General features: G+C 37.6%; 1 protein-coding gene across 1 annotated transcript; it reads right to left on the bottom strand.

The window, feature by feature from the left end:
* Positions 1-8,204: 8,204 nt before the first annotated feature.
* On the bottom strand, positions 8,205-18,965 carry LOC149231720 (uncharacterized). The gene is made up of 4 exons (XM_089381724.1): positions 18,644-18,965; positions 18,296-18,540; positions 17,654-18,223; positions 8,205-8,417 (listed from the first exon to the last, which is right to left on the bottom strand). The coding sequence occupies exons 1-4, from the start codon at positions 18,963-18,965 to the stop codon at positions 8,205-8,207; spliced, it is 1,350 nt and encodes a 449-aa protein (XP_089237850.1).
* Positions 18,966-26,038: the final 7,073 nt, after the last annotated feature.

Below are 26,038 nucleotides of genomic sequence, written 5' to 3'. Positions count from 1 at the left end.
ACCCAACCAACATAAAATTTGTGGCCCTCCTTTCTTATCTCAGGTTTGGGTTTACATGCCTCAAGTTAGTAGTAAAAAAAAGATTTATCATAATCAAACACTTAATATTGATCCCTAATGGGCTTTATCTCCATTTGTGCATGAAATTCAGGTGTCCTACAAAGCTCTAATTGCCAGGAAATAATTAGAATGAACCCACTTGCAAATTTTCTTGACTCTCACTCATAGGTATTATTTCCTCTCTACAAACACTTCCACAACTAAATTTAGGCCTTAGACACCCTTCCAACACTTAGTAAACTGGTCCATTCAACCCTTAGTTGCATTTCCTTGTCCCAACCAAGGGAAGTCCTATGTTTTATGAGCTATGACAAGGGATTTAATAGCTCAACTTTTATAACTCATGATGGATATTGGATGTGCCCATATTTGACCATTTTCAGTTTCCCACTCCATCCCCATACTCCCATGAATTTGGGTATTTTGTTTTTCAACTGACCAAATCACTTCATTAACTTCTTTTTTGGGGAAATGAAGGGAGGAATTTTCAAATTCAAAATTTGGCATCATTACAAAATGGTGGTTGCTTTTGTTTCTATGACTATATTTTAATACACAAAGTGATTTTCCAACCCCCTCATTGATTTCAACTAGTGGTAACATGGCTTATATCCACACTCCACCTTTCAATCAGTTGGTTGACAATTTTTTATTGCTTAATGAAATTTTTTACGTAATCAAATATTTGTGCATAGCAACACGAAAATTTCAACAAATTATATGTGCCGCAATTATCGCGACACTAAGTCATAATTTAAAATTAGAAAATGGGAGAAAACATAGTGTTATAGGTAAGGGATGGTATAGGCCCTATTTCATATTACTAGGTTTGTTAGCATAACAAAGCATACATCCTCTTATGAACTGAGCTACATCTTCTTGCATGAATACAATGGATATGATATGAGCAGATGATTGTATCCTTTCCCATCAAATATGGTTTCCACTTCTTAAAAACCTGTACGAGGGTATAAACGATAGCATATAGGCCTTCATCCTTACATCAAGATCACTCCCATAACATGCCCACTTGCATTTATCTCCTTTTCGAAGGGATGCTGCAAGTTTGATAATACAAGAATCAATACTTAAACAATTTTCTTCTTCAACGCCTTATAAGCCTTCTGCTGATCCTTCCTCCACTGTAAACACTTGCCGCTTGTTGTTATGGCATGGATTGGTATGGCTACTGTTGAAAATGAGACCATGAATTTTCTCAGGTATTATGCAAGCCCAAAAAAATTCTTGACCTAAAAAACATTGCTAGGCACCGACCACTTTATGATGGCCTCCATCTTGGTAGGATCTATCCTGAGCTCCCCTCCACCAATCACATAGTCTAAGTATACCAAGGATTGTTGCACAAACTCACACTTCTTGAAATTCATAAGAAACTATTGCTTCTTCAGTGTCTCTGGAATCAACATCAAATGTGAGATGTGCTCCTCCTAGATATCACTGTATACTAGTATATTTGTAGGTATTAAATCTACATAGATAATTCCTGCAAATAGATTCTCAATAAATAAAAAAATATTCAATGGAAAATACATACATTAACATAAATATTTTATCCTGAAAACCCCAAAAAAACCAACAACATTTTCTTTAATATATTATTTTTACAATGTTATAATAAAATATGTATATCTTGTTGCATTCATAAACCCCCAATTCATAAACCCTGGGGTATAATACAACCATAGTTCCTTTAATCATATCTACAAAACAATAGCTAAAACCATCATGCACCTGAAGATTGCTAAAAGTAGAAACCACATGTCGAAAACTACCAAAAAATGACACAAAAACCACCCTTGTTTTTGCGCCAAGGGGGGTGGGGTGTTACCTCAAACATTATGTAGGGATGGATAACCCCTAGAATAGGGGGAATTGTTAGACCCCCCTATCTGCATGGTGCATATAAGTCATGCAATGAATATAAAACATACCCAAATTCTCCCAATTGTTATTCTGTTTGCATACATGGGGCCACATGAATACACAATCAACAATCCAAGGTAATTATGCCCATTGTTTTATGCAACCATCTCACAAATAGATAGACCAACAACTTAAAAATTATCCTCTTTGATGGGTAAACCTCCTTTACATTACATAAATGAACAATTCTTTGGTGATACAAATGACAAGATCTCATTTCTATATATAGGAGTCTAAGGGGTCACAATCTAATTAGAGCCTACATAACAATAATAATTTAAGGGCACAACAATAACAAGAGTGGGTTTCTATGGGGCACAATAATAATAATATGGGGGTTTCATGGGCACAACAATAACAATAAGGGGACTACACTTACAATAACAATAAGGGGCTACACTCGTAGTATAGGGACCTAACATGCCCCTCTCCTTCAAAAAGGTGTTGTCCTCAACGCTTAAGTAGTTTTGGATGCTTATGTATAAAATTCTCATCCTCCCGTGTGGAATCTTTAGTGGGTAAGTTATTCCATTTGATGAGATACTCTAAAATGGATTGATTTCATAGTTGTCAGGTTCTTGTTTCTATGACTACTTCAGGTTCTAATATAATTTTTTTCCTTCCTCGTCAAATTATGGAAATATTGTTTGAACTAGGAGCTTGTCACCTATAACATTCTTTAAGCACAAAACATGGAAAAATGGGCGCCCTCAGGAAGATGCAAGAAGCTCCAATTTGTATGCCTAAGTATCAATCTTTTGTAACACTTTGTAAGGACCATAGTACTTTGGTAATAATTTATTATCCTTCTTAGCTTGCTTGAGGGGAATTTTTTTGTATGGTTGTAGCTGTAAAAATACTCAGTCATCTACATCAAAACACATTTTGCCACGATGCTGATCTTCCTGTTGTTTCATTCAATTTTGCGCCAAAGTGAAGTTATCCTTTAAGAGTTGGAGAAATTTTTGTTGATGATCAATGTGATCTTCCACTGCTTGAACCTTAGAATTTTATCTTAAAGATGATGTGATGGATGTTGGATGATATCCATAAAGTGCCATAAATGGGGTCATTTTTTTTGCAATATGGAAGGAGGTGTTATACTACCATTCAGCCAATGATAATCACTTTACCCATTGTGTTTGTTTATCAGATACAAAGCAACGGAGATATCCTTCCGATAATTTTTTCACTATCTCAGTTTGCCCATCAGATTGAGGATAATAAGATGAGCTATGAGCTAATTAAGTACCCAGACAAGAAAATAATTATGTCAAAAAATTTCCAATGAAAATGTGATCTCTATCACTTACAATAATCTTTGGGTTTCCATGTAGCTTTTGAATTATTTCCATAAATACAATAGCAACTATACTGGCTTTAAATGGATGAGATAATGCACAAAAATGTGCATACATGGTAAGTCTATTAACTACCACCATGATGAAACTCTTTCCTTGAAACTTGGGTAAACATGTGATAAAATCCATTGAAACCTCCTCCCAACATTGACTTGGAATGGATAAAGGTTGTAACGGACTCGGGGTCTTAATTGTCTCAACTTTATTTTGTTGGCAAACCAAACATTCTGCCACAAAATTTTGAATATCAGATTTAAAGCCCTCCCAAAAATATTTCTTCTAGAACCCGTGGTAAGTTTTTAAAAATCCTGAGTGCCCTCTTAAGGGAGAGGTGCGCAATTCCAAAAGAATATTTTGTTTGATTTGGGAATTCTTACAAAGATATAAGCGATCGTTGTACCATAATGAATGATTTTTCCAACTAAATGTATCAGATGTACTGAGATCTTGCTACAACTTTTGAATGAACATCCACACTTCTTTGTCATTCTTCCATTCATCTGTTTCTTCGGTTATCCAATCTAGTTGGATAATAGAAATGGCACAAAGAAATCTTTTCACATCATCATCCTTTCTTGAGAGTGCATCTACAACAACATTTTTCTTCCCTTTTTGTATATGATTACAAAGCCATAACCCAACATCTTTGTGACCCACTTTTGTTGCTCTTTTGAAGATAATATTTGTTCCAAAATGTATTTAAGACTACCATGATATTTTTTTACCTTAAAGTGTCCTCCCATTACGTAAGGTATGTCAACATTTCCTTCTCATAAATAGGCCTGTGTAAATATTTTCCTTTGATTGGACGAGTTTCAAAAGCAATGGGTCTTCCTTCTTGCATTAAAATGACACCAATTCCATTTCTTGAGGCATCACATTCCACAATAAAGGTTGTGACGTCTGGCGTAGCTAAGACCAGTGCTTGGCACATTGCCTCTTTAAGATGTTCAAAGGCCTTAGTTGCTTATGGAGTCCAAGAAAATGCATCTTTATTCAGTAATGTTGTTAGAGGTGCTGCTATTCTCCCATAATTCTTAACAAACTTGTGATAATACCCTGCCAACCTAAGAAATCCTCGAATATGATTTATGGTTATGGGGATTTTCCATTCCTTAATGGATTTAATTTTGTTAGGGCCTACCTTAACACCCTCATGAAATACAATATGACCCAAATATTCCACTTCCTGCGCTCCAAAGAAAAATTTGGAGGTTTTTGCATGTAATTATTTTTTCTCCAATAGTTTGAGCACCCTATCAACATGTTGAACATGATCCTTCCAAGACTTGTTGTAGATTAGTATATCATCAAAAAATACTAACACAAATTTTCTAAGGAAGGGTTTGAAAATGGAATTCATCAAACCTTGAAATGTAGAAGGTGCGTTGGTAAGGCCAAAAGGAATGACCCAAAATTCATAATGACCCTCATGAGTTCTAAATGATGTTTTTAGAATGTCTTTAGTCTTCATTCTAATTTGATGATATCCTGAATGAAGATCCAACTTGGTGAAGTAAATTGCTCCATGTAATTCATCCAACAATTTATCAATGACAAGAATGGGAAATTTGCCTTTAATAGCGAGCTTGTTGAGCTCCCTATAATCAAAACACATGCACCATTATACATCTTTCTTATGCACTAATACTACTGGAGCAGAGAAAGAACTTTGACTAGGTTGAATTATACCATCCTCTAGCATTTATGCAACCATACATTCAATTTCACGCTTTTGGGCATAAGGATATTTGTAAGGCCTAATGTTTGGAGGAACACTTCCTGGAATCAAATGAATAACATGATCATGATCACGAATAAGTGGGGGGCCTTTGGGAGTCTCAAATACCTTGGAATGATTATCCAAGATGTTTTGGAGATCTAGATAAATAGATGATTTCGATGTTTGAATCTCTAGTGAGCATAATTCTGCAATTCCACCCCGTTGTTATTTCTTTAGAATATTTATCATGCGATTAGAGCTGATTATATTTCATGGTTTCCATGCAATACCCCTTAATTCAACTTCTTTTCCTTTCCAAAAAAATTCAAGAAAAGTTCTTGAAAATTAAAATCTATTGTACCCAAATATTGTAACCATTGGACTGCTAGTATAACATCATCACCACCCATTGGAATGGAAAGCATTGGAATATTCAATATATATTCCCCCATGGTTAGCTTGATATTATGGCACTTTCTAGAGCAATTTATAGTTCCTCCATTTGCAACCATCACTTTACACTATGGTGGTGGATATAAGAAGCAATTCAATTCCTTGGCTATCTTACAATGAAAAAAATTATGGGTACTACCCGAATCAATCAACACTATTACCTTTTTCTTCTTGGTATGTCCTTCTATCTTGAGAGTTTGAGGAGTGGTAATTCCTACCAATGCAGTAAACATATGGCCAGATTCATTTCTTCTTTCTCTAGGGTTGGTTCCTGGTGTATATCCTCTTCTTTTGACGTTTCTTGTTCCTTTTCTTCCTCTTCACAATCTATGTAAAAAAATTTCTTATTAGCACACTTATGACCTTTAGTGTATTTTCTATCGCGACTGTAATAAATCCCTTTTCCTATTTTTTCTTCTATTTTTTGTGGTTTCAACCTTGTAGGTTGTGAAAGGCTAGGAGCAACAACACTTCTATCTTAATAATTGTCTCTGGTAGACTTCCTTCTTGCCATAACTTTGTTTTCAAAATCATATCTTCCATTTGTTCTAGGTGGTCTTACCTGCTCGAAGGAAACCAAGTAGCCACTTGTCTGCATTAAGCCCTGTCCAAAATTTAAAGAGGTCTTTCTCTATCCATCTAGCAACACTGTCTTTACTATATATACTGTTGTTCCATTTAAACAAAGTAAGAACTATTCTTCATAAAACTTCAACAAAAATGTACTAGACCTCTGCTTCAAACCTCGTCCGAGGATATTACTGGGGTTGGTGCTTTGGTACTAGAGTTGAGCATCTCGTTCCTCTTCATTCCTTGAAGTGTTTGTTCAATATTCCCCAGTGCCAAGTTGTTTCTGTAAGTTTGTATTTGGACTGTTGCAATCTCCCTGAGAAGTTCTTCCCTGACGGGATCCTTTTCCTTGATGTCCTCCTTTACCTCTAATCCTCTGCTTGCTGCTTATTCCCGATTGAGAGTCATAGCCCATGCCACCACGTTCTTCATGACCCAATACTGTTGTATTGTCTGTCTGAAGAGAGAGTGTCGTCCTTGAGAGTTCCTTGGGTCCAGAACCATGCTCTCCCATTCCTCCATGGGGATGTCTTGGTTCCTTATGTTGTCATTTAGTTCTCGCTCCCAGCCAGCAATTTGGGCTCTAACGTTCGGTGGGTTCCCTGCCATGTAAGCGTCGATGAGGGTTTTCATATGTTCACATCTAGACTTTTTCCCTCTCTTTCTTTGCTCTTTGTTTGAGCCGCTCGCCCCCTCTGCCATCTTTTTGTCTCTCTTACCCTTCTTGGTCACCATGTTGACTGTGTACCTATTGCCGGTTGCTTCTTTCTGTTTTTTTTCCTCCTCACTGTACTGGGCGTATTTTGAGGTGAGACCTATCACATAACCATTACGATTATCAGTTTGATAATGAACAAACATCCAAACAATTTCCCATTTACCTGTGTCACATTTGTTATCCCTTTCAGTGCCAAAACTGAGGCTTTTCATGGTTTCTTTTAGAATTTCCCATCTCCTCTCATAGTTTTGGGTTCTTCTAATTCTTACTTCTCTTACCGTCATTTTTTCCTCTCGACAACATCTGTCACTCAAACAACACGACAGAGGCATCCGCTTAGGACCGCCTCTAGGATAGACTGGTTTATTGTTCCTTGCGTCGCAGGGAGGCTTGGCCATGGGGATGTTTTCCAGGGGTCTAGGCATCAGAACCCTGGCCCTATTCTCTTCCACCCCTAGTGAAATTTTGTTTTTCTGTTTCCCTCTTTTCTCTGTTCTTTTTACTCTCAGAGGTTCTTCATTTTTTCCTTCTGGTTTTTTTGAGGAGTCCCCAATAGGAGTCATTATGGCCTTGCTCTCTCGCATTTCGTTTCTTGGGGTTACTGTGGTGGAGACCTCTCCATTCCTGGATTCTACCCCCTCCTCTCCTAGCTTACTCCCCAGGATTTTCATTACACATTCTAAAATTTTCGACCATCCAGGGTCCCAGGAATTCCTGGGTTCCTCCCTACCAGACTCAATCCCTATCCTGTACAAATTTCCTAGATTAATGTAGAAAGACATCCTATTCCTTAAGATGCTGAGGGCCAGAGGAGAAACATACCAACTTGCAGAACTGGTTCCGCTTCCATCCTCAAGCTGCAACGTCGTTCTTCGGCCACCTTTCCTCTCTCTGGTTCTCGTCTCCTCCCTCTGCATGCATCTGCCTATGGACTGATTTCCCTTATGTTTTATTCCCCTCCCCTTTTTGTCCTTTCCCTTTTTGTCCACCTGTCTGTCATCATTACTCCCTTCACTGATCCCTACACCGTCACCTTGGAATGGTGACCCTCCGTCCTGTCTTACACTTTCTCTCATTAACACTCACTTACTCCCGACTGCTCTTGCTGTATGATCTCGTCCCTCGTCCTGCCACTTGTTGGCATCCTTCTGCTCACCCTCCCGCTGGCCCCCCTACCATCCTCGCTGTCCTCCTTATCCATCTCCACCAACCTTCTCTCAGGGTCTGTTCCTTCCCTGCCCTGTCCATCCACTTGCCCTTTCCCCTATCCTCTCACTCCATTTCCCTCTCCTGTCCTTTCACTCACTTGGACGTTGCCTCCCACTTCCCAGTCCCATCTCCCCTGTCCCACTTCCTCCATTGTGCTACACCCTGATCAGGGGTTCTCCTCCCCTTCCTTGTCTTTTTCCAGGATTTTCACTAAGTTTTCCATCTCCTCCATCTGATGTAGTTCTTCCGCGTTTATGTCTACAGTTCTGCCTACCTGGCCGCTTCCCCAATTTGCCAGGTTGTCCGCTGCCGCATTGCCTTTCCTTCGTATGTGTGTGGGAAGGATGTAGTCTATCTGTCTGATTAGTTTACTGATCTCCTGCACCAGCCAAGCAGTTCTCCAACTTTGGTTGATCTTCTCCCACTATGTTCCTTGCTGTAGCTTTTTTACTATTTCAATCACCATTTTCGAATCGCCTTCTACTTGTAATTTTTGATATTGCTCCCTTATCGCGATTTCCGGCCCTGAAAATGAATATTTGCTTCATTATTTGTCACGTTGCCACAATCCATCGCGTAGATTCTAAGTGTCTTACCCCTGTCATCTCTGAATACCCCTCCTATCCCCACCTCACCAGGATTCCCTTTTGCAGCGCCATCAAAGTTTAGTTTGATGAATTCCTTCTGTGGTCTTCTGAATTGGTTTACTTCCTCTCCTTTGGTGGTGTGGTGCTTCCAAGAAGAAGTATGCAGCATGCTTGGTTTCAGGTTCAGGCGGGTCATTATCTTTTCTTCCTTCGGGTTAGTTTTCCAGTCCTCCTCGAACCATTTCTCTGTCAGAATAGTCTCTCTAATATTTTGGATTATCTGGTTCCATTTTTCTGCTTTTTCTCTGCCTTCTTCCTTGAAGATCAGTTTGTTTCGTTCTTTCCATATATTCCATAGGACAAATCCTAGCGAGAGTCTCCAAGCACAGTTCAAGATTGTGTTCTGGTATGGCTTTTTCCTCCAGTTCTCTATTGTTGTTTGCATGTTATTTGGATTCCTGTCACTAATTTCAAAAAGTTGATGGTGTTGTTTCCACAGGTTATCGCTATATTTGCAAGCATTGGTAAGGTGCTCCATTGTCTCTTCCTATTCTCAGCATAGGACACATATCAATGGGCCTTGCATTCCTTTTTTTCAGTTGGTCCCATGTTAATGCTCACCTGTGGCTCAAGATCCAAACAAAGAAAGCGATCTTCGGCCATGTTTTTTCCTTCCATATGCTTTCCCAGTTATTTGTTTCTGGATGTCTGATGTGTTCTGCTTTTAATTGATAACCTTCTCCAATTGTAAACATTCCTTTGATTCTGTGGCCCCATCTTAGGATGTCTGATCCTTCTTTTATCGCTATTTTCCTGGTTGCCATTTCCTTTTCGTATAGCTTCCATTGGGGTGTTTCTGGCGCTTCTGGCCAATCCTGTTGTTGTTTCCACTTTCTCCAGTATCCTTCTGGTTCTATGCACCAGAAGTTTTGTATTGTGTTTCCCCCATGGAGATCGGTGAATTGGTGGATTTCTGCTAGCTGCGGCTGGCTATTTAGTTTTCCCCTCTATTGCCACGCTTCTTCCCAGAAGTTGGCTTTGTCCCCTCCTCTGATTTCCCAGAAGCTATGGTTGCTGATCAGATTCCTGTTGGCACTGGCTAGGTTCCATATTGCAGAGCCTTTCTTATCGTTTTGGCTTCTCAGCTTTCCTTCGAGAGACCTGGGCATGTCATACTTTCTCTCCCATAGTTTTTTCCAAAGATCTACCCCTCCCTGTATCCATCTCCACCACAGCTTTTCTCCCATTACCTGATTCAGAATGTAAGGGTCACAGAGTCCAAGGCCTCCTTCTTTTAGGGGTTTGCTGAGCCAACTCCAGGATAGAAGCACCCATTTTTTTACTATGTTGGGTCCTTGCCATAAGAATTTTTTGAACATGTCTACCATTTTCTAGCAGACTGTTTTAGGGGTCGCTTGACTAGTTAGTTGGTATATCAGAATGGATTGTAATACTAACTTTAGTAGTATTACACGACTTGGAATGTTCAACGTTCTGAATGTCCAGTTTTGCATTTTCCTTTGGATCTTTTCCAACAAGATTTTCCAATTAGCCACTCTGTTCTGTTGGTCATTTAGCTGAATTCCTAGATACTTCGTAGGGAAATTTCCTATTCTGAATCCCATGGATCTTGCTAGGAAAGCTTGGGAGGGTACTGGGGTGTTGAAGAAATAGATATCCAACTTCTCTTTGTTTATCTCTGTCCCTGAAGCACTAGTGAAGTCTGTGAGGATTTCCATAATTTTCCTGGCTTCCTTGAGCGATGCCTGTCCATATAACATTACGTCATCTACGAATTGTTGGTGGGTTAGTGGAAGGTCATTCCCCCAAAGTCTTAGGCTCGTATATTGTTCACTACAGACTTTTGCTTTTATATATCTTCCTAGACCTTCTGCTGCTAGGATAAACAAGAAGGGCGATAATGGGTCGCCTTGCCTAAGCCCTCTGGTGGCGTTGAATGCCTCTGTAGGGGATCCGTTGAGCATAATTGATAGAACTGGGGTGGTTACCATTGACATTATCTAGCTTATACATCTTTCATCGAAGTCGAATGCCTTCAGTATTTTTTGTAGATATCAAGCCAAGTAATATGGGTTTCAGTCGGTTGACCATTATTGTGGCCAAGATTTTGTATATGACATTGCAGAGTGCTATTGGTCGGAACCCTTGTGGTTCTTCCGAGTGCTCTATCTTCGGGATCAGGGCTAGAAATGTTGAATTCAAGGTCGGGTGCATTCTTTTGGTACATCTGGACTCCTCCACTAGTTTCACTATGTCTTCACTTAAGAAGGCCCAGGTCGCTTGGAAGAATTCTGCAGTGAATCCATCTGGCCCTAGTGCTTTGTTCCTCGCCATATTCTTAATTACCTCCTCCACCTCTGCTTTAGTTATTTCTCTTAGTAGAGCCAGGTTCTGGTCTCTGCTCACCAATTTGGGGATATGTTGACTGATTTTGTTAATGTTATCCCCCCTTCTAATGTTTGGTTCTGTCAGAAGCCCTTTGAAGTGCTGAACCAACAGATTCTCCATTTCTTCCTTTTGGGTGAGCTAATTGCCTTGTTGATCCATTAGGGAGAAGATTCTGTTCTACTACTTGTGTTGTATCATTGCTTTATGGAAGAACTTTGTATTTCTTTCTCCTTATTTTAACCATTGGATTCTTGATTTTTGTTTCCATAGGATTTCCTCCTGTTGTCTCCTTTCCTCCAATTTGTTAATCAACAGCCCCTCCTCTTCTGCGAGCTCTTCACTTCTACCCTCCTCGATTATTTGTTGTTGTATGTGCTTCATCTTTGTCTGAATTATCTCATGTTCCTTCTATATGTTACCAAATTATTCCTTGTTCCATTTCTTTATCTTCCCTTTTAGATCTTTTAGTCTGAGTTGAAAGGTGTGCATTTGGTTTCTTCCTCCTATCTCTTTCTCATTCACTTTCCACCATTCCTTCATTTTATCTATAAAGGCAGGTTCTCTTAGCCAAAATGCCTCAAACCCTTTGACGATAAAGATAGCTATTATGTCATTCATATTCTCTGTGTAATCATGCAATTCAAATAACTTCTTCATCTCGAGTAAACATGCCTCTACATCTTTCAGATTATTCGATTATCCATCAAAGGTAGGTGGCTTGGATTTCTTGAACTCATCTCGAAAATATCTCATTTCATTCCTCCTATCATGATGACAACGATGATGACCATGATACTTGTTAGGACCAGAACTAGAATAGAACATGTTTCCATCACCTCTCATATCATGTGTGTCTAAGAACATGCCATCTATGATCGTGTCATATCTATCTAACCTGTGTTCACCATGAGACCTACTGTCGTATGCTCCATTAGTCCTATCCTCCTGTCCATGATTGATCCTGAGTAGTCCATGTATCTGCAAATATGAAAATCTATAAAGGATAACTGCATTAACCTATGATTGTTTCTCCTATGCCTGAATGATCCTGTCATTGTCTTCTTTGCAACTTCTTATTTATGCCTTCAAACATCTCAATGTGTTTGTTATGTTAGGAGAGTTCCCATCGCCATGCTTATCATTTGATTTATAGGGAGAGTCACGTGAATTGTAGTCTACCATCTCGCTAGTCATATTTGAGCTTTTTCCTGCAAGTATACCATGTCAGCTAAACTAAAATATAAACATAATCAACATACCTCAGTATAGTTGAGGGGAGGATATCCTGTTTGCAAGGTCAACCATATTAGTGCAACACATGTATATATAAACATAATCATATTAGTATATAGAAATCATTTCAACCATTATCCAGTTACCATGCATAACGACATATAGACACTAACATTTATAACAAATTCATAACCGACATGCACACATGATGACCATATCTAACAACAATCACCATCATCCTCTACATGGTCGCATAACTGCAACAATGACCACCATCATGCATACACAACAAGTACATAAACCATAAACATAAAGAACACATATGCAACCAACATGTATGCATGACAAACAAATTCCTCCCACCCATTCTAAGGGGTGAACCATACTCTGATAACACTCTGTAACACCCTCCTCCCACATTTACCTAAGCTAACTGGTCCACCGGGGTAAACATGTGACAAATAGTTACTATGATGTGATTCAAGTTCCCAACCATACTAACCTTCCTCAAAAGCTACAGAACCTCTAGGAGCTGACGAACCCCTCTAGGTGTTCAACCCCTGAGAGAACTTTCTTATTGATTGAACTAGACCCCAAATCACTCCCATGACAAGCCATCCATGTGACTAAGACCCTCCAGTTTCTCCCACAACTAGACCTCCATGTGAATGTGGCCTTTTTCAAGCAGTTCTGTGCTAGTGACCCTGGATTTTGTGCCACTTTTTCAGGGCTAGGACTCAAGCCTCTACCCCAGAACTTCATGAAACTTCTAGAAATGATGGAAATGCATCTAATGCAAAAATTAAACAAGGAATTGACCTGACAAGGCCTAGACATTACAGACATTCTGTCAAAAACATCATGAACATGTGATCTACAGGTCATAACAAAAAATATAAAGATATGGACTTCGTACTTTTCTGAGTTTTGGGGAGAAGTTCTAATCTCCTCTCATAATAGTTGCATTATCATCAATTAGGTCATATATTCATTATTCATTCATTTACTAATAAAAACATGATGAAATCAATGACTAATATATATCATAAAACCATGCTTATAACTAGCATATAACTAATTGAATAACAATGATAGAACACCATTAAAACCACATATTAACAAGTATATTTACACTTAGAACACAAGAGAAAAGGAGCTCTTATTAACATATGAAAAAGCCAACCAAACTAGGTACTTCCATGTACCACTTGACCATAGATTGGGGTGAACCAAACATTTCTTTGAGATAATCATCCCTGTGCCATATTCCAAGCATGAATGTGGTACTTACAACAAAACAACCAGGGCTTCCTCAGAATTTACCACAATCCACCAAGTTATTCTTAGGCCTAAACCCTCATCTATACAATTAGGATTTACCGCAATCCCAGTAAGGGATTCCTAGGCCCAAACAAGAAACATACACTACTAGGCTTTATTGCAATCCCACCATATACCAGTCCATGAATCACTAGGCCTATACTAACATGGATGCCTCTAGATCTCTCCACCTAAACCGTGAGGAATTTTTCTGTCTCCAACTCTAGATTTACCATATATCCCACTATTCACTAGTCGAGGATTATTATTCCTAATGAGGCTCCACCCTCTATGCTTTACCGTATATCTTGTCATTTATCGATCAAGGATTCCTAGACCTATCGAGGGCATACACAATCACGCTTTACCGCAATCCCACCTTCACCTGTCTAGGGATTCCTAGTCCTTGTGTCTCCTCCTAATACCGCCCCACTTAGTTTCAAAACCATTCGGCAATCCAACTCAACCAAATAAGAAAAACCCCATCACGCCATGACTATCCAGAAATGGTAAGGCAAGGCTAAAAACCATTGTCACACCTGGCAAGACCCATCCAAATGTTAGCAAGAGAACCAAATAAACACATGCATGTACCATGCATGCCAAAACTAGCAAGGAAATCATACATGCAACTCGATACCTACAAGTAATTCTGGTGTAGCCACTAGATCCCACACTTACTTGCTTGATCTTTTCTTCCATTTGCTTTATTTTTCCTTCCTTAGCTTTTCTTCCTCCAATGCTAGAGTGCTCCAAGAATGCTCTAGGTATCCAAGAGTATGAGAGAGAGAAATCCAACCTGAAACTGATAAAAAGTTGTGAATTGGTCCTCAAAAACCTTTTTATTAATGAGGCCTCTATTTTATTCAATTTCCATTATTTTTCCTTCATTTTACTCCTCACATGCGACCTGCCACATTTCACCTTCCTCTTCTCCTAAATTCCTTTATTTTTATAAATAAAATGCCAATTAATGCCTCTTGCATTTTCAAATCCTTTACCATTTCCTTTGCTAATTTCCCTTAGCCATAATAAACCAAATGAACACCCACCCTAGGATGTTTTTCCCAACATTCATCTTGGAATAAGTGTCCCATGACCTTGGTTAGTAGTTTTTACCTTTGTTAACTTTATTACATGGATTTTTAACTTGGGATTGTTACATTGCATTAGGGTGATTTTCCCACGCTGAATAATCAATCTCCCATTGTACATTTGGAAGCTTTACTACAAAAGAATATGTGTTCAAGCTATCTAATACATCATCAATCCCAGACACCCCATCCAACATTGCAAATTAGTGCATTGGCTATCTCTAGTAAAGTAATAGAATTAATCATATGTGACATATCTATTGCAATTTCCAGTAACTCATGAAGTTCACTATAATTAACTTGAAAATCACAATAATATGGATAATTATGAATCTTATATAATAATGCATCCAATATTATTTGATTTTTGACAGTAAAATCATAACTTGATCCTTGTTGACCTTTTCTTCTCAAAAAAACCATCAAATCTAAGTCTTGAAAATATCAAGTTAATGATAGGGAAACATATTTAACCTCTTGGGGAAAACCAATGGTGTTTCCTCCATATTTGTAGTGTCCACTTATTGAGTACATAAGTTGCAAAAATTATACATGCACACACTACTAACATCTCTTCAACTTGTGTGAGCACTAGAAGGACACAAGGTTGCTTTCCTGGATCCATATGGTTCTTAAATGAAATTTTTTGATGACTTTCCTCTCTTCTACATCGCATGCACATTGCACATGTATTCATATTGAACACTTGAATTGTAGCATATGAATCCTTGCACACATGACACATTTGAACATTAAATAATCGATCAATTCTATCACGAAATTTTTGATGTGAAATATTCATATCTTGAAATGTATCAAATATATCATGTTCAAGTTGAATTTCTTCAGGTGGCTCTATGTCAATATTTTTTGCATCATTTTTCTCACTGAGAGCTATTTTTTTTCATAAGATTTTTTTTGCATGATTTTTCTCACAGAGAGCTACTCTTCTTTTTCATAGGATTTTCTTTCTCTGCATCATTTTTCTTCATGAGATATACACTTCTTTTTCTCATAGAATTTTATTTTCCTTAAGTTCAATTTTTTTGACATGTTTTTGGAAAAATATGGTTGAAACTTTTCAAAATTGAGGTTACAGTTATCAAACTATAGAATTTCAGGTGTCATAGATTTTTGAGGGTTTTGAATCTATTTCTACCTTCAAAATATGGATTAGAACACTTATAAATCAAGATTTTGCGGGATAAATAACATATGTTTCTATGAAAATTTTACTGTTCGAGAAAAATCGTCATCTCGTTAGATAACTCCAATACACATACTTTGGAGAGGAAATTATTTAAATTATATGTAATGGGCATGTGGATATAATACCTAGTTTGGCATGTGTATCCCTAGTAAGGTCTAGAGTGATGGGTTCGGTCTACAATATGTCGTTTTCAAGCACATGGTTTTTGTGACCATGGTATGTTGCGCATAGTATTTCATGTAATGAATTCGTCAAAGTTGTTTTATAAAATGTAATCTCGAATCTCATTGTTTTACATAATACTTCATATTACTTCATAGCACGACAATCACCTATTGAGCCACATAGCATGGGAAAAAATGTAGCATATATATATATATATATATATATATATATATATATATATATATATATATATATATATATATATATATATATATATATCTATATATATGTATATATATATGCTTATCCAAAGCTTTGTGGGTAATATATATATATATATATATATCTATATATGCTAATCCAAAGCTTTGTGGGTAATATATGATATTTTAAAAAATATTAATAGTAAAATAATTTCAATATCTATTATAAATAAAATACTTTCACAATAAATAAAATATTACAATATTCTATATATAAAGTGATTGAAAATTTACATATGATACTTTCAAAAATATTAATAATTAAAAAAAAATTAGTATGCATTATAAATAAAATATCCCAATCTTGAATGCAATTGAAAGTTCAATAATTAACATAGAGTTAACATGTAGCAATTAAAAAAAAAAAGTTAATAATAACAAAAAAATGTCTATCTTTAAATAAAATATTTGCATGGCAATTATAAATAAATGGTTTGTGAAGAGCACATAAAACAGTAAAAAACAAAAAAAATCATATATATATATATCTATATATATATATATATATATATATATATATATTTGACTTAGTCTAATTTATAGACCAAATAGCGTTTTTCACGGGAATTCACAATTGGGCAATACAATTTCAATATTTTTTATTGTTTAAAATACGTTTTTGAATGTATAAATGCATTCAACACCCTAAAAAAGTGCAGATTAAACAATTTAAACTTGATTAAAATTAAAGAGAAAAAATATCATAAAAAAATTCACGTCATCTATACCTATACATTTTACACCTTCATTAAAAAAAATTACATCTTCATTTATATATTAACTTTTTTCTAAAACTACATCTTCATAAATTTAATTCTTAAAAATATATAATAAATTTAACAAACTTAACTCATCCAAAAACATAAAATAACTACAAAATAAACTAATACAAAAACATAAAAATATATAATAAATTTAAGAAAATTATGTCATCCAAAAACATAAAATAACTATTGAATTAACTAATCCAAAAATGTAAAATAACTACAAATTAACAATGGAATTTTCTCATTGATGTTGGGAACTAGTGAAATCATGTTCACAATGTTTGGTACAAACCAAAGAGATAGTTGAGTTGGTGTGCGTTATCTTGCATAATGCAGTCACTCATTTGAATTCGAAGGTTATAAACCTATTTGTTAAATATTTTCAAAGTTTCATGATATCGTTGTTGTAATACTTATACTTACCAAGTATTGGTCTTATACAAAAAGAAATTTCAATGCGTACGTATACACAAAAGAGTCAATTGTAGATAAATAATTGTGTGCATGACAATTGCAACCATGATTGTGTCAGTGGCTCCCTCTACCAAATCTAATATCGTTTCCTACCTTACTATCTGCTTCATTATCTTTCCTTAAATCAGCATCACTATTGTACAAGAACAATCCTTGTCTCGGGTGGTTTCTCATCAACGAAGACAGCAAGGAAGGAGGGTTGTGGGTTTGGGCATTGGAAGTTCCATGAGAATCCACTGCATTACCATCTAGAGTATTGAGGTCTCCAGCATCACCATCATCATAAAATGGGGCATGCATGTTTAGGTCCAATAGTTCCACTCTTGCAGGCAGCTGCTGCAGCATAGGGGTCTCCTTGTTGCCATAACTAGTAATGATAGTATCTGAAGCTCTGCTACCCCAATGGCATCTCTTGTGACCACCCAAAGCTTGACCTGAAGCAAAACCCTTTTTACAGATTAAGCATTCATGGACCCTTAGAGTCTTCTTACCTGAAATGATAGTAGGTCCAATTGTCCTCGTTTCATCTCTGGATTTAGCACCAAAATCCTTAGTCCTCTCCTTTGCAGGAGGCTTGTGGAAATTGCCAAGCAGCTGAGAGCCTGATCCAATATTGAGCTCGTTAGCTATGTCTTCTTCTAGGCTCTCATTCTCATCCTTTTTCTATGTAAAACCGCCCTTGAACTTAACGTGGCAGGCGTTGTGGCCTCCCAGAGCCTGATAGCAATGAAAAACCTTGTTGCAGGTGGTGCACTTGAACTTGCCCTTCATAGCCTCATCATCATCATCATCATTAATTTTCTTATATTTGACCTTCTTGCTCATGGATTTCGAAAGCAGGGAACCAATATTGGGAGGCTTGAGGGAACCTACTTCAAATTCTGCAGCCCCAAAGTGAAATTGTGGGTTTTGGGCAATGTTTACTCCACTTGCAAGCATTGCAAGACACAGGGCCAAGTCCTCTTCTTCATTATTGGTTACTGAAACAAATTGTTCATGCAGATTAAGTTGGAGTGCATACCTGGGTCTTTTAAATCTCTTTTAAATTCCCACTTGGGTGATCAATCTCAATCTTGATCTGACCTCCATTGTCTCCTCTTTTTTCTTCTTCGTCTTGGGTCTCATGTTTATCTAATTCTTCAAGACACGCATCACCAAGTCTATCTTGATGTGTTTCACAGTAGCAGTTCATGTGACCAAACAGGGCTTTCCAGGAATGGAAATCCTTCCTACACAGATCACAATTTAGAGAAGAATCGATGGAATCGGAGTCGAGCCCCTGACTCAACAGAAATAAATCATCCCAATATGAAAACTGCCAAGTACGCTTGGGATTCCCTCGGAGAGCAAATATTATAATTTCCCCATTGTCGTCCAATCCGTCTTCATCATCTTTCTCCTCCATTGATCTGTCATCTGAAACTTTGGGCCTCTTGCTCTTCCAAAATTCAGATTCAATGAATTAATCTGCAGGTATGCAGGCGGGGAGGTAGGCTCTCATGTGACTGCCAAGAGCTCTTCCGGAAATGAATCCCTTGCTGCAAACCTTGCAAAGGTATCTCCAACTCTCAACTGGGTGCTCTCTTCCTTGACTTTGTAACAGATCCATGGCTTGGGAGGTGGGATACAATATATCCACTATGGTCATGCTGTAATCTCTACTCCGCCTTCTATGCTAAGCTTCCTTTGTTTCAAGGAAATATAAATCAATAAACCAGTAGACTGATAATGCAATCTCTACTCCAACTTCAATACTAACCTTCCTTTCTCCACACACATAGAGAGTATAATTCAATAAACCAGTGGACTGATACTGCAAGCAATTGATAGAAGCAACACCTATTCGAGAACCGACTCCAACTATATATGGAATAAAAACCACTATAAACCAGACATTCCAACAGCCTAAAATCAGATCAAACTAGGACTTCAAATAACCCTCTTATTTTTTCATCTAGCCAACTCTATTTTTTATTTTGTAGGGTGACAGAAGCCAAGCCTTATCTAAGAATGGAAAGGAACATTACACACCTCTATACCACAAACCAAAATGAACCAAAAACACATTAAAAAATCTCCATTAATTAAAATGGGATTTCAAATAACTATGGAAGCTCTAATAATTTTAACTTGCACTCTCACTAAAGGATGCTAGAACTGGTTGTAGCTAAAATTAATAGATGTGTATTTTGCGTTCAATGTGATCTGTATTTTAACTTTGCCATTGGCCGCTGCATCTTTTGCATGCACTGGGTGTGCAAACTCTAGAAGTCTTTGGTTGTTAATTATGATCCAACGAAAATCAAATGAAAAAAGTTAATAAACCATTTATTTTAAAGTTGGGTAAATAAAAACTACAGAATTTTTGATGAGTAATTTATAGTTATTTAAAATGAAAAATGAATCGTATTTATTTATTTAATGGTTAGCACTCCACAATTTCCTTTACTCTTAGGATAATGGAGTTTTCGACTACCATTTTTCTGCAAATGAAGTGAAAGTGATAGAGTTAAAATAAAAAACCATGGCAAAGTGGCATGACCTAAAAGGAAAACTAGCAGAATGGGAGAACATTTAGTAATGAATGTAGTGCATATCCGTAAGCTATGAACAAACCCTGCAATCTCTACTTCTATACCAGTGGGATACTGCAGATCAAATCCTTAGGCTATTTGGAGCCGCTATCCATGGAGAGAATCTTCTTCCTGTTCATCATCTCCTACACGATGGACTCGGATGTTGGGGAGTAGATTTTTGGCCGTTTAAATGGCGAGAGTTTCATTGCAGCAGCACCTGACCTCTTCAGGTAAACTCCAATGGAGGGATGGTTGAAAAATATTGATAGAAGTGATATCAATCGCTGGGATATAGAGGGATTGAACTGGTGTCTCGTTGGGTGTTGCTGCAATGGAGGATGATGTCGATGCACTGACTGCTGCTGCAATGGAGGATGATGTCGATGCCTATATGCAAGAGGCTGAGCTTTTCAATACCAGGACAAAAATAGAGTAGAGAGTCATAATGTATCCACTGAACAAGATAATGAAGAAATTTCGCTACCAATTTCAAATTTGAAATCCTAAACATTGAATGCATTTAAATTTATCAACTATTCACCATTGGCATTGAATTGCGGTGGTCAAAGCTGTCAGATATGCAAGCCTGTTCAGGCGGTGATGGGGCAAAATCGCTGACAATCTCCAGCATGTATGTATCACCATCCATACAAATGTCACGTCCAACTCCAAAAGTTATAGTTTATGTCGAGAAAAAAATTCCAGTAGCAATAGTCGGAAAATTTCTCGAAGGGCGGAGGTTCTAGGCAATTCCTCTACCTGGCTAGACTACTCCCAAGCAAAGAAGGAAGGTAAATAGAAATATCATGGAAATGGGCAGTGAAGGAGTGTGGAAGTCTTCTTCCTTCTTCTCTTTGCTCAGTTGTTGACTGCAAGTCTGCTTCCAGCCATTGGTCTCATCGACTTCATGGGACTTTAGAGATAATAATGAAATCTCATGATTGGTTTTACGGATTGCTGCGAACTTGTGAAATTGTTGTAATATGGTACGAATTCTTTGGAATTTTAATAGGAGTAGTCTAACGAGGTGGAGGAAGCACGGAATTGCTTGGTTTCCGTTCCCACTTAGAAAAATCTTCGGCTCTCACCGGTAATTCTCCGACCTCGATGCTGATGCGACTCGCTCTGCATCCCAGCTACTATGGCATATCAACTCCAACATGATACCTTGACATATCGACTCCGACATGGTCACGATACCATGCTTACAAATACGGACCAAGCATCATGGATGGGCATCACAATACGGACAAGGAATTCCCTACCGCCTCTGCCTCTAACACCATGAGACAGTCAGAACGCTACGGTATATGATACAAGATATATAACATATGCATCTAATGACACACTCATTTGAATTTGAAAACCCACCCAAATAAAATTTATATTTTTATGAGCGATTATGCTCAACCGATGTGTGATGGGAAGATGAGCCATTGATCTGAAAATGAGATCTTAAATCAATATTAAGGTATTACAGACTCATGTGTAGGAATGCCTATATTATTTAGTGCAACGGATCGAAAAGATTGCGAATAATATAGACAATGAACAGTTATAAAACATAATAAACACACACATCAACACAACAAAATAATCAAGGAGTTCACCAGACTTCCTGGCTACGTCTCCTGGTCCAACTTTCAGTTTCAACCTCTATATTATGTCTTTAAGAGCATAATATTACAAGTGTGAGCTCGAATAGAGTCTCAACACAATAATAACAAAACAACAGGGATTTACTTGAAATCCTCGAATCTAAAAGAGTGTATAGACTCTCCCTCTTGCTCCCTGTCTTTTGCTTTCTCTTGCTCTCTTCTTTGTTTCCTCTTTGTATGGCATAGAGTTGCTTTTAAGCCTCTCGACTCTATCCGTTCATCTACATTCTTGGGCTTTCTGGCTCCCGGCCACTGTCCGTTCAACTCCCTGTCGAGTGTTAAACAATCATTGTAAAATGCTTAAGGTATGGTGGCCACCTGTTTTCAAACGGAAAGACTGGCATGGTGAAAAATCCCAAAGAATTGCTTCTTTGTTTACATAGAGAAATACACAGGAAAAACTCTAAAACAGAGGAATCGGACAGCTGTTATGCCTCGTCCATTATCGGTCCTTTGGCATCCCACACCGTAGATCTGTTCTCATCCAATGGTTCACATCCATCCCAATCATCCAACCTGCTCATGCATTCTGCACCGTTGATCTGTGACCATTTGATCTAACGACTGATGTGCATTTCAGATGGCTTACTTGTGTGGAGATCACCCGCCCGAAAAAGTGGTTTTCTCTCTCCTTGCTGCGTGCTACGTGTCGATCAGTGTATGGGATCGGGCGGAGCCCGTCCAATACCACTTACCGCCTGAAGCCTGCCCAAAATACCATTTACCACGGAACCCAAATAACATAAAGTTGCATTCATAAATCCTTTCAAGTCCGTGTTTTATCGTTGTAGCGCCATATGCCATGTCTCCTTTGTATTTCGATTTTATAACGGAAATACACCAATACACAGAAAAAGCCCGACAAAACACTTTTATATCGAAACTCAAATTTTATAGAGCCGCATTTATAAACCCTTTCGGGTCCGCCTTGATCACTATCGCAAATCGCACGGGCTATGGGTCTTCGCCCCTTTGTATTGTTGCGATGCGATATTGTGATTGCGATAATCGCATATCACATGGTCTTCGAGCCTTTGGTAAGTCCTTCCCTTGGAAACCTGCGATGCGATGGTGTAATCAGAGTCGTTGATCTGTGCGCTCGATCAACTGTTCGCCTTGTGTCACCAATCACAGTCGCATTTCCCCTCAGGCTGTCCCTGATACACTCCGCCGATGCGATATCGCCAAACCTTCCGATGAAATTCGCCAATTTGATTTGGACCATTGATCGATCTGATTCAATGACTCTGAATCAACGATACTTCAACCTTCGCTTTACTTTGTTTTCTGCCATTCTTCATTATTTTTCTTCTGCAATAGTGTTTTCCGATAGTATTAAAGACTTAGACTTAGAGGTTTTAGGATCCTTTTTGGATCATGCCTACCCATTGAAAAAATTTTGGACCACCAAAAGTTGGCTTTTAGGCATCGATCAAGTGAGGATACAACTCCCTCACTTGTTTAACTTCTATCCATCGTGCTTTGCTTGGATTTGAACCTTTGAGCCCTACTCTCAGGTACTCAACATCCCCTCGACGCATAGTTCTTACCTTCCTGTCCAGAACTGTGTCTTCTTGTAACTCATTGAGATATTTAGGCAACAGATCTTCAATAGAAAGCAACTAACTTTTCTCTTTAGGATCTTCAATCATTGATGGTTCATACAATCTCAAGTTTTCTGCATTAACGACTGAATAAATCTGAATATAAGCTGGTAAATCAAGGTGAAAATCATTTTCACCAATTTTATCAAGTATCTTGAAAGGTCCATACCTTATTGGTTTTAGCTTCTTACCTTCACCTTGCATTCTGTCTTTGCTAATGTATAGCCAGACTTGATCACCAACTTGAAAACTATGCTCAACCAAATGTTTGTCATGTCTTGCCTTGTACTTGGCTTGACTTCTTTCCAGCTATTCTTGTACTGCCTGGTGAATTTCTTGGATTTGTTCAATGAACTTGGTTGATTTGTCCACATCACTGTGTCCATCAACTGTTATGTCTTTACCAAAGACAAAATCCAAGGGAGACTTTGGTATAAAACCAAAACAAGTCTCAAAAGGAGATCTTTGAGTAGAAGAGTGCTTGGCACGGTTGTAAGGATGCTGAACATAACACAAATGCTCATCCCAAAGCTTGGGATGCTTGCTGCAATAACCTCTGAGCAAATGGATCACTGTCTTGTTGACCACTTTTGTCTGACCATTTGTTTGTGGATGAAATGATGTGCTCTTCTTCAACCTGGTGTCCGTAAACTCCCATAGATTTGACCAAAACTTCCTAACAAATCGAGAATTTTGATTAGATACAATAGAAGTGGGTAAACCAAAATGAACCCATACATTATGAAAGAACAACTTTGTCGTTTGTTCAACTGTAACCTCCTTGTTACATGGTATCAAAATACACATTTTACTAAACCTATCCACAACAACATACAAATAATCATGACCTTTCCTAGATTTTGGCAATCCCCCAACAAAATCCATGGAAACACTTTCCCAAGGACGAGAAGGAATTGGAAGTGGAGTGTACAAGACTAATTTTCAATTATTGGGCTTGCTTGTAGCACACATAGTACACCTTGTGATATATCTAGAAACTGTCTCATGCATTCTTGGCCAATAACAGAACCTTTGCAATTATGCAATTGTTTTACTTACACCAAAATGACTTGATATTAGAGAAGTATGTGCTTCTAGGATTATGTGAACTCTTTGAGTTTGTGGAATGCATAACTTTCCCAAATGATATAAGAGTTGGTCCTTTACATAATAATCCAATTCTTCTACTTGCTTGCCATGACTTAAAGTTGCATATACATCTTTAAAATCTACATCTTGAGCATATTGTTCAATGTAACTTTCATGCATTACTGAGTTATGCTTAAGTATAGTAGATGCATTTATGATTGGTCTTGACAATATATCTGCAACCTTATTGTGTATACCCTTCTTATATCTGATGACAAGATGAAATTGCTGTAGAAAACCCATCCACCTATAATGTCTTGACTGCTACAATTTAGTTTGTGAGTGCAAATATTGAAGTGGTTGATGATCTGTATGTATGATTGTTTCTTTACCCATTAGGTAATGTTTCCACTTTTTCACACTTTCTACTAATGCATACAATTTTTTTATCAAATGTGGGATAATTAACTACTGCAGAAGTAAATGTCTCAGGATGATTGCATATGGGTTTTCTGTGTTGCATCAACACTGCTCCCATGACATAGTCACTGTCATCTGTATCAATCTCAAATGATTGTTGAAGATTTGGAAGTGCTAGTACTGGTGCTATACTGATTTTCTCTTTTAAGATGTCAAAGGCTTTTTGTTGTTTGCCTCCCCACTTAAACACCTATTTCAATCCCGTTAAAGCAAGTAATGGAGCTGCAATCAATGAAAAGTTAGCAGTAAACTTTCTCCAGTATTGTGCTGCCCCTAGGAAACTCCTAACCTTTGTAGCAGATATGGGTTTAGGCTAGTTCACAATGACTTCAACCTTAGAGGGATCTATCTTCAATTCACCACCCCCTACAATATAGCCCAAATAATTTAAATATGTTCTGCCAAATTCACATTTTGACAATTTTACATAGAGATTTTCTCTTTTTAAAACATCTAAAGTCTGCTTCACATGCTTTACATGGTCTTCCCATGTCTTACTAAAAACAAGAATGTCATCTAAATAAACAATTACAAAGTCATTAATAAATGGTCTGAGTACATCATTCATAACTCTCATAAATGTAGCAAGAGCATTAGTTAAGCCAAAAGGCATAACCAACCATTCATAAAGTCCTTGCTTTGTCTTGAAAGCAGTCTTCCATGCATCCTGTTTTGCAACTATGACCTGATGATAACCACTTCGCAAGTCTAACTTAGAAAAGTAAACTCCTTCTTTTAAATGATCTAATAAGTCATCAATACGAGGAAGAGGATAATGATTCTTGATCGTTATTTTATTTAGTGCTCTATAATAAATGCACATTCTCAACGAACTATCTTTCTTTCTCACTAGCATGATTGGAGATCCACATGGTGATGTGCTTGGTCGTATAAACCCTTTATCGAGCAACTCCTGTACCTGCTTCTTTATCTCTGTATTCTCTAAAGCTGACAACCTGTACATTCCAATGTTAGGTAATGGAGCATCTTGCTGCAAATAAATAATATGTACTATTTCTCGCTTGGGTGGCAGACCTTTTGGTTCTTGAAATAGAACATCATACTCTAAAA

The sequence above is a fragment of the Pinus tabuliformis genome, chromosome J, assembly GCF_031772625.1.
Source record: "Pinus tabuliformis cultivar Carrire ecotype Pingquan chromosome J, CPIR1, whole genome shotgun sequence".
NCBI classification, from domain to species: Eukaryota; Viridiplantae; Streptophyta; class Pinopsida; order Pinales; family Pinaceae; genus Pinus; species Pinus tabuliformis.
This window is presented reverse-complemented; position numbering and strand designations above follow the sequence as displayed.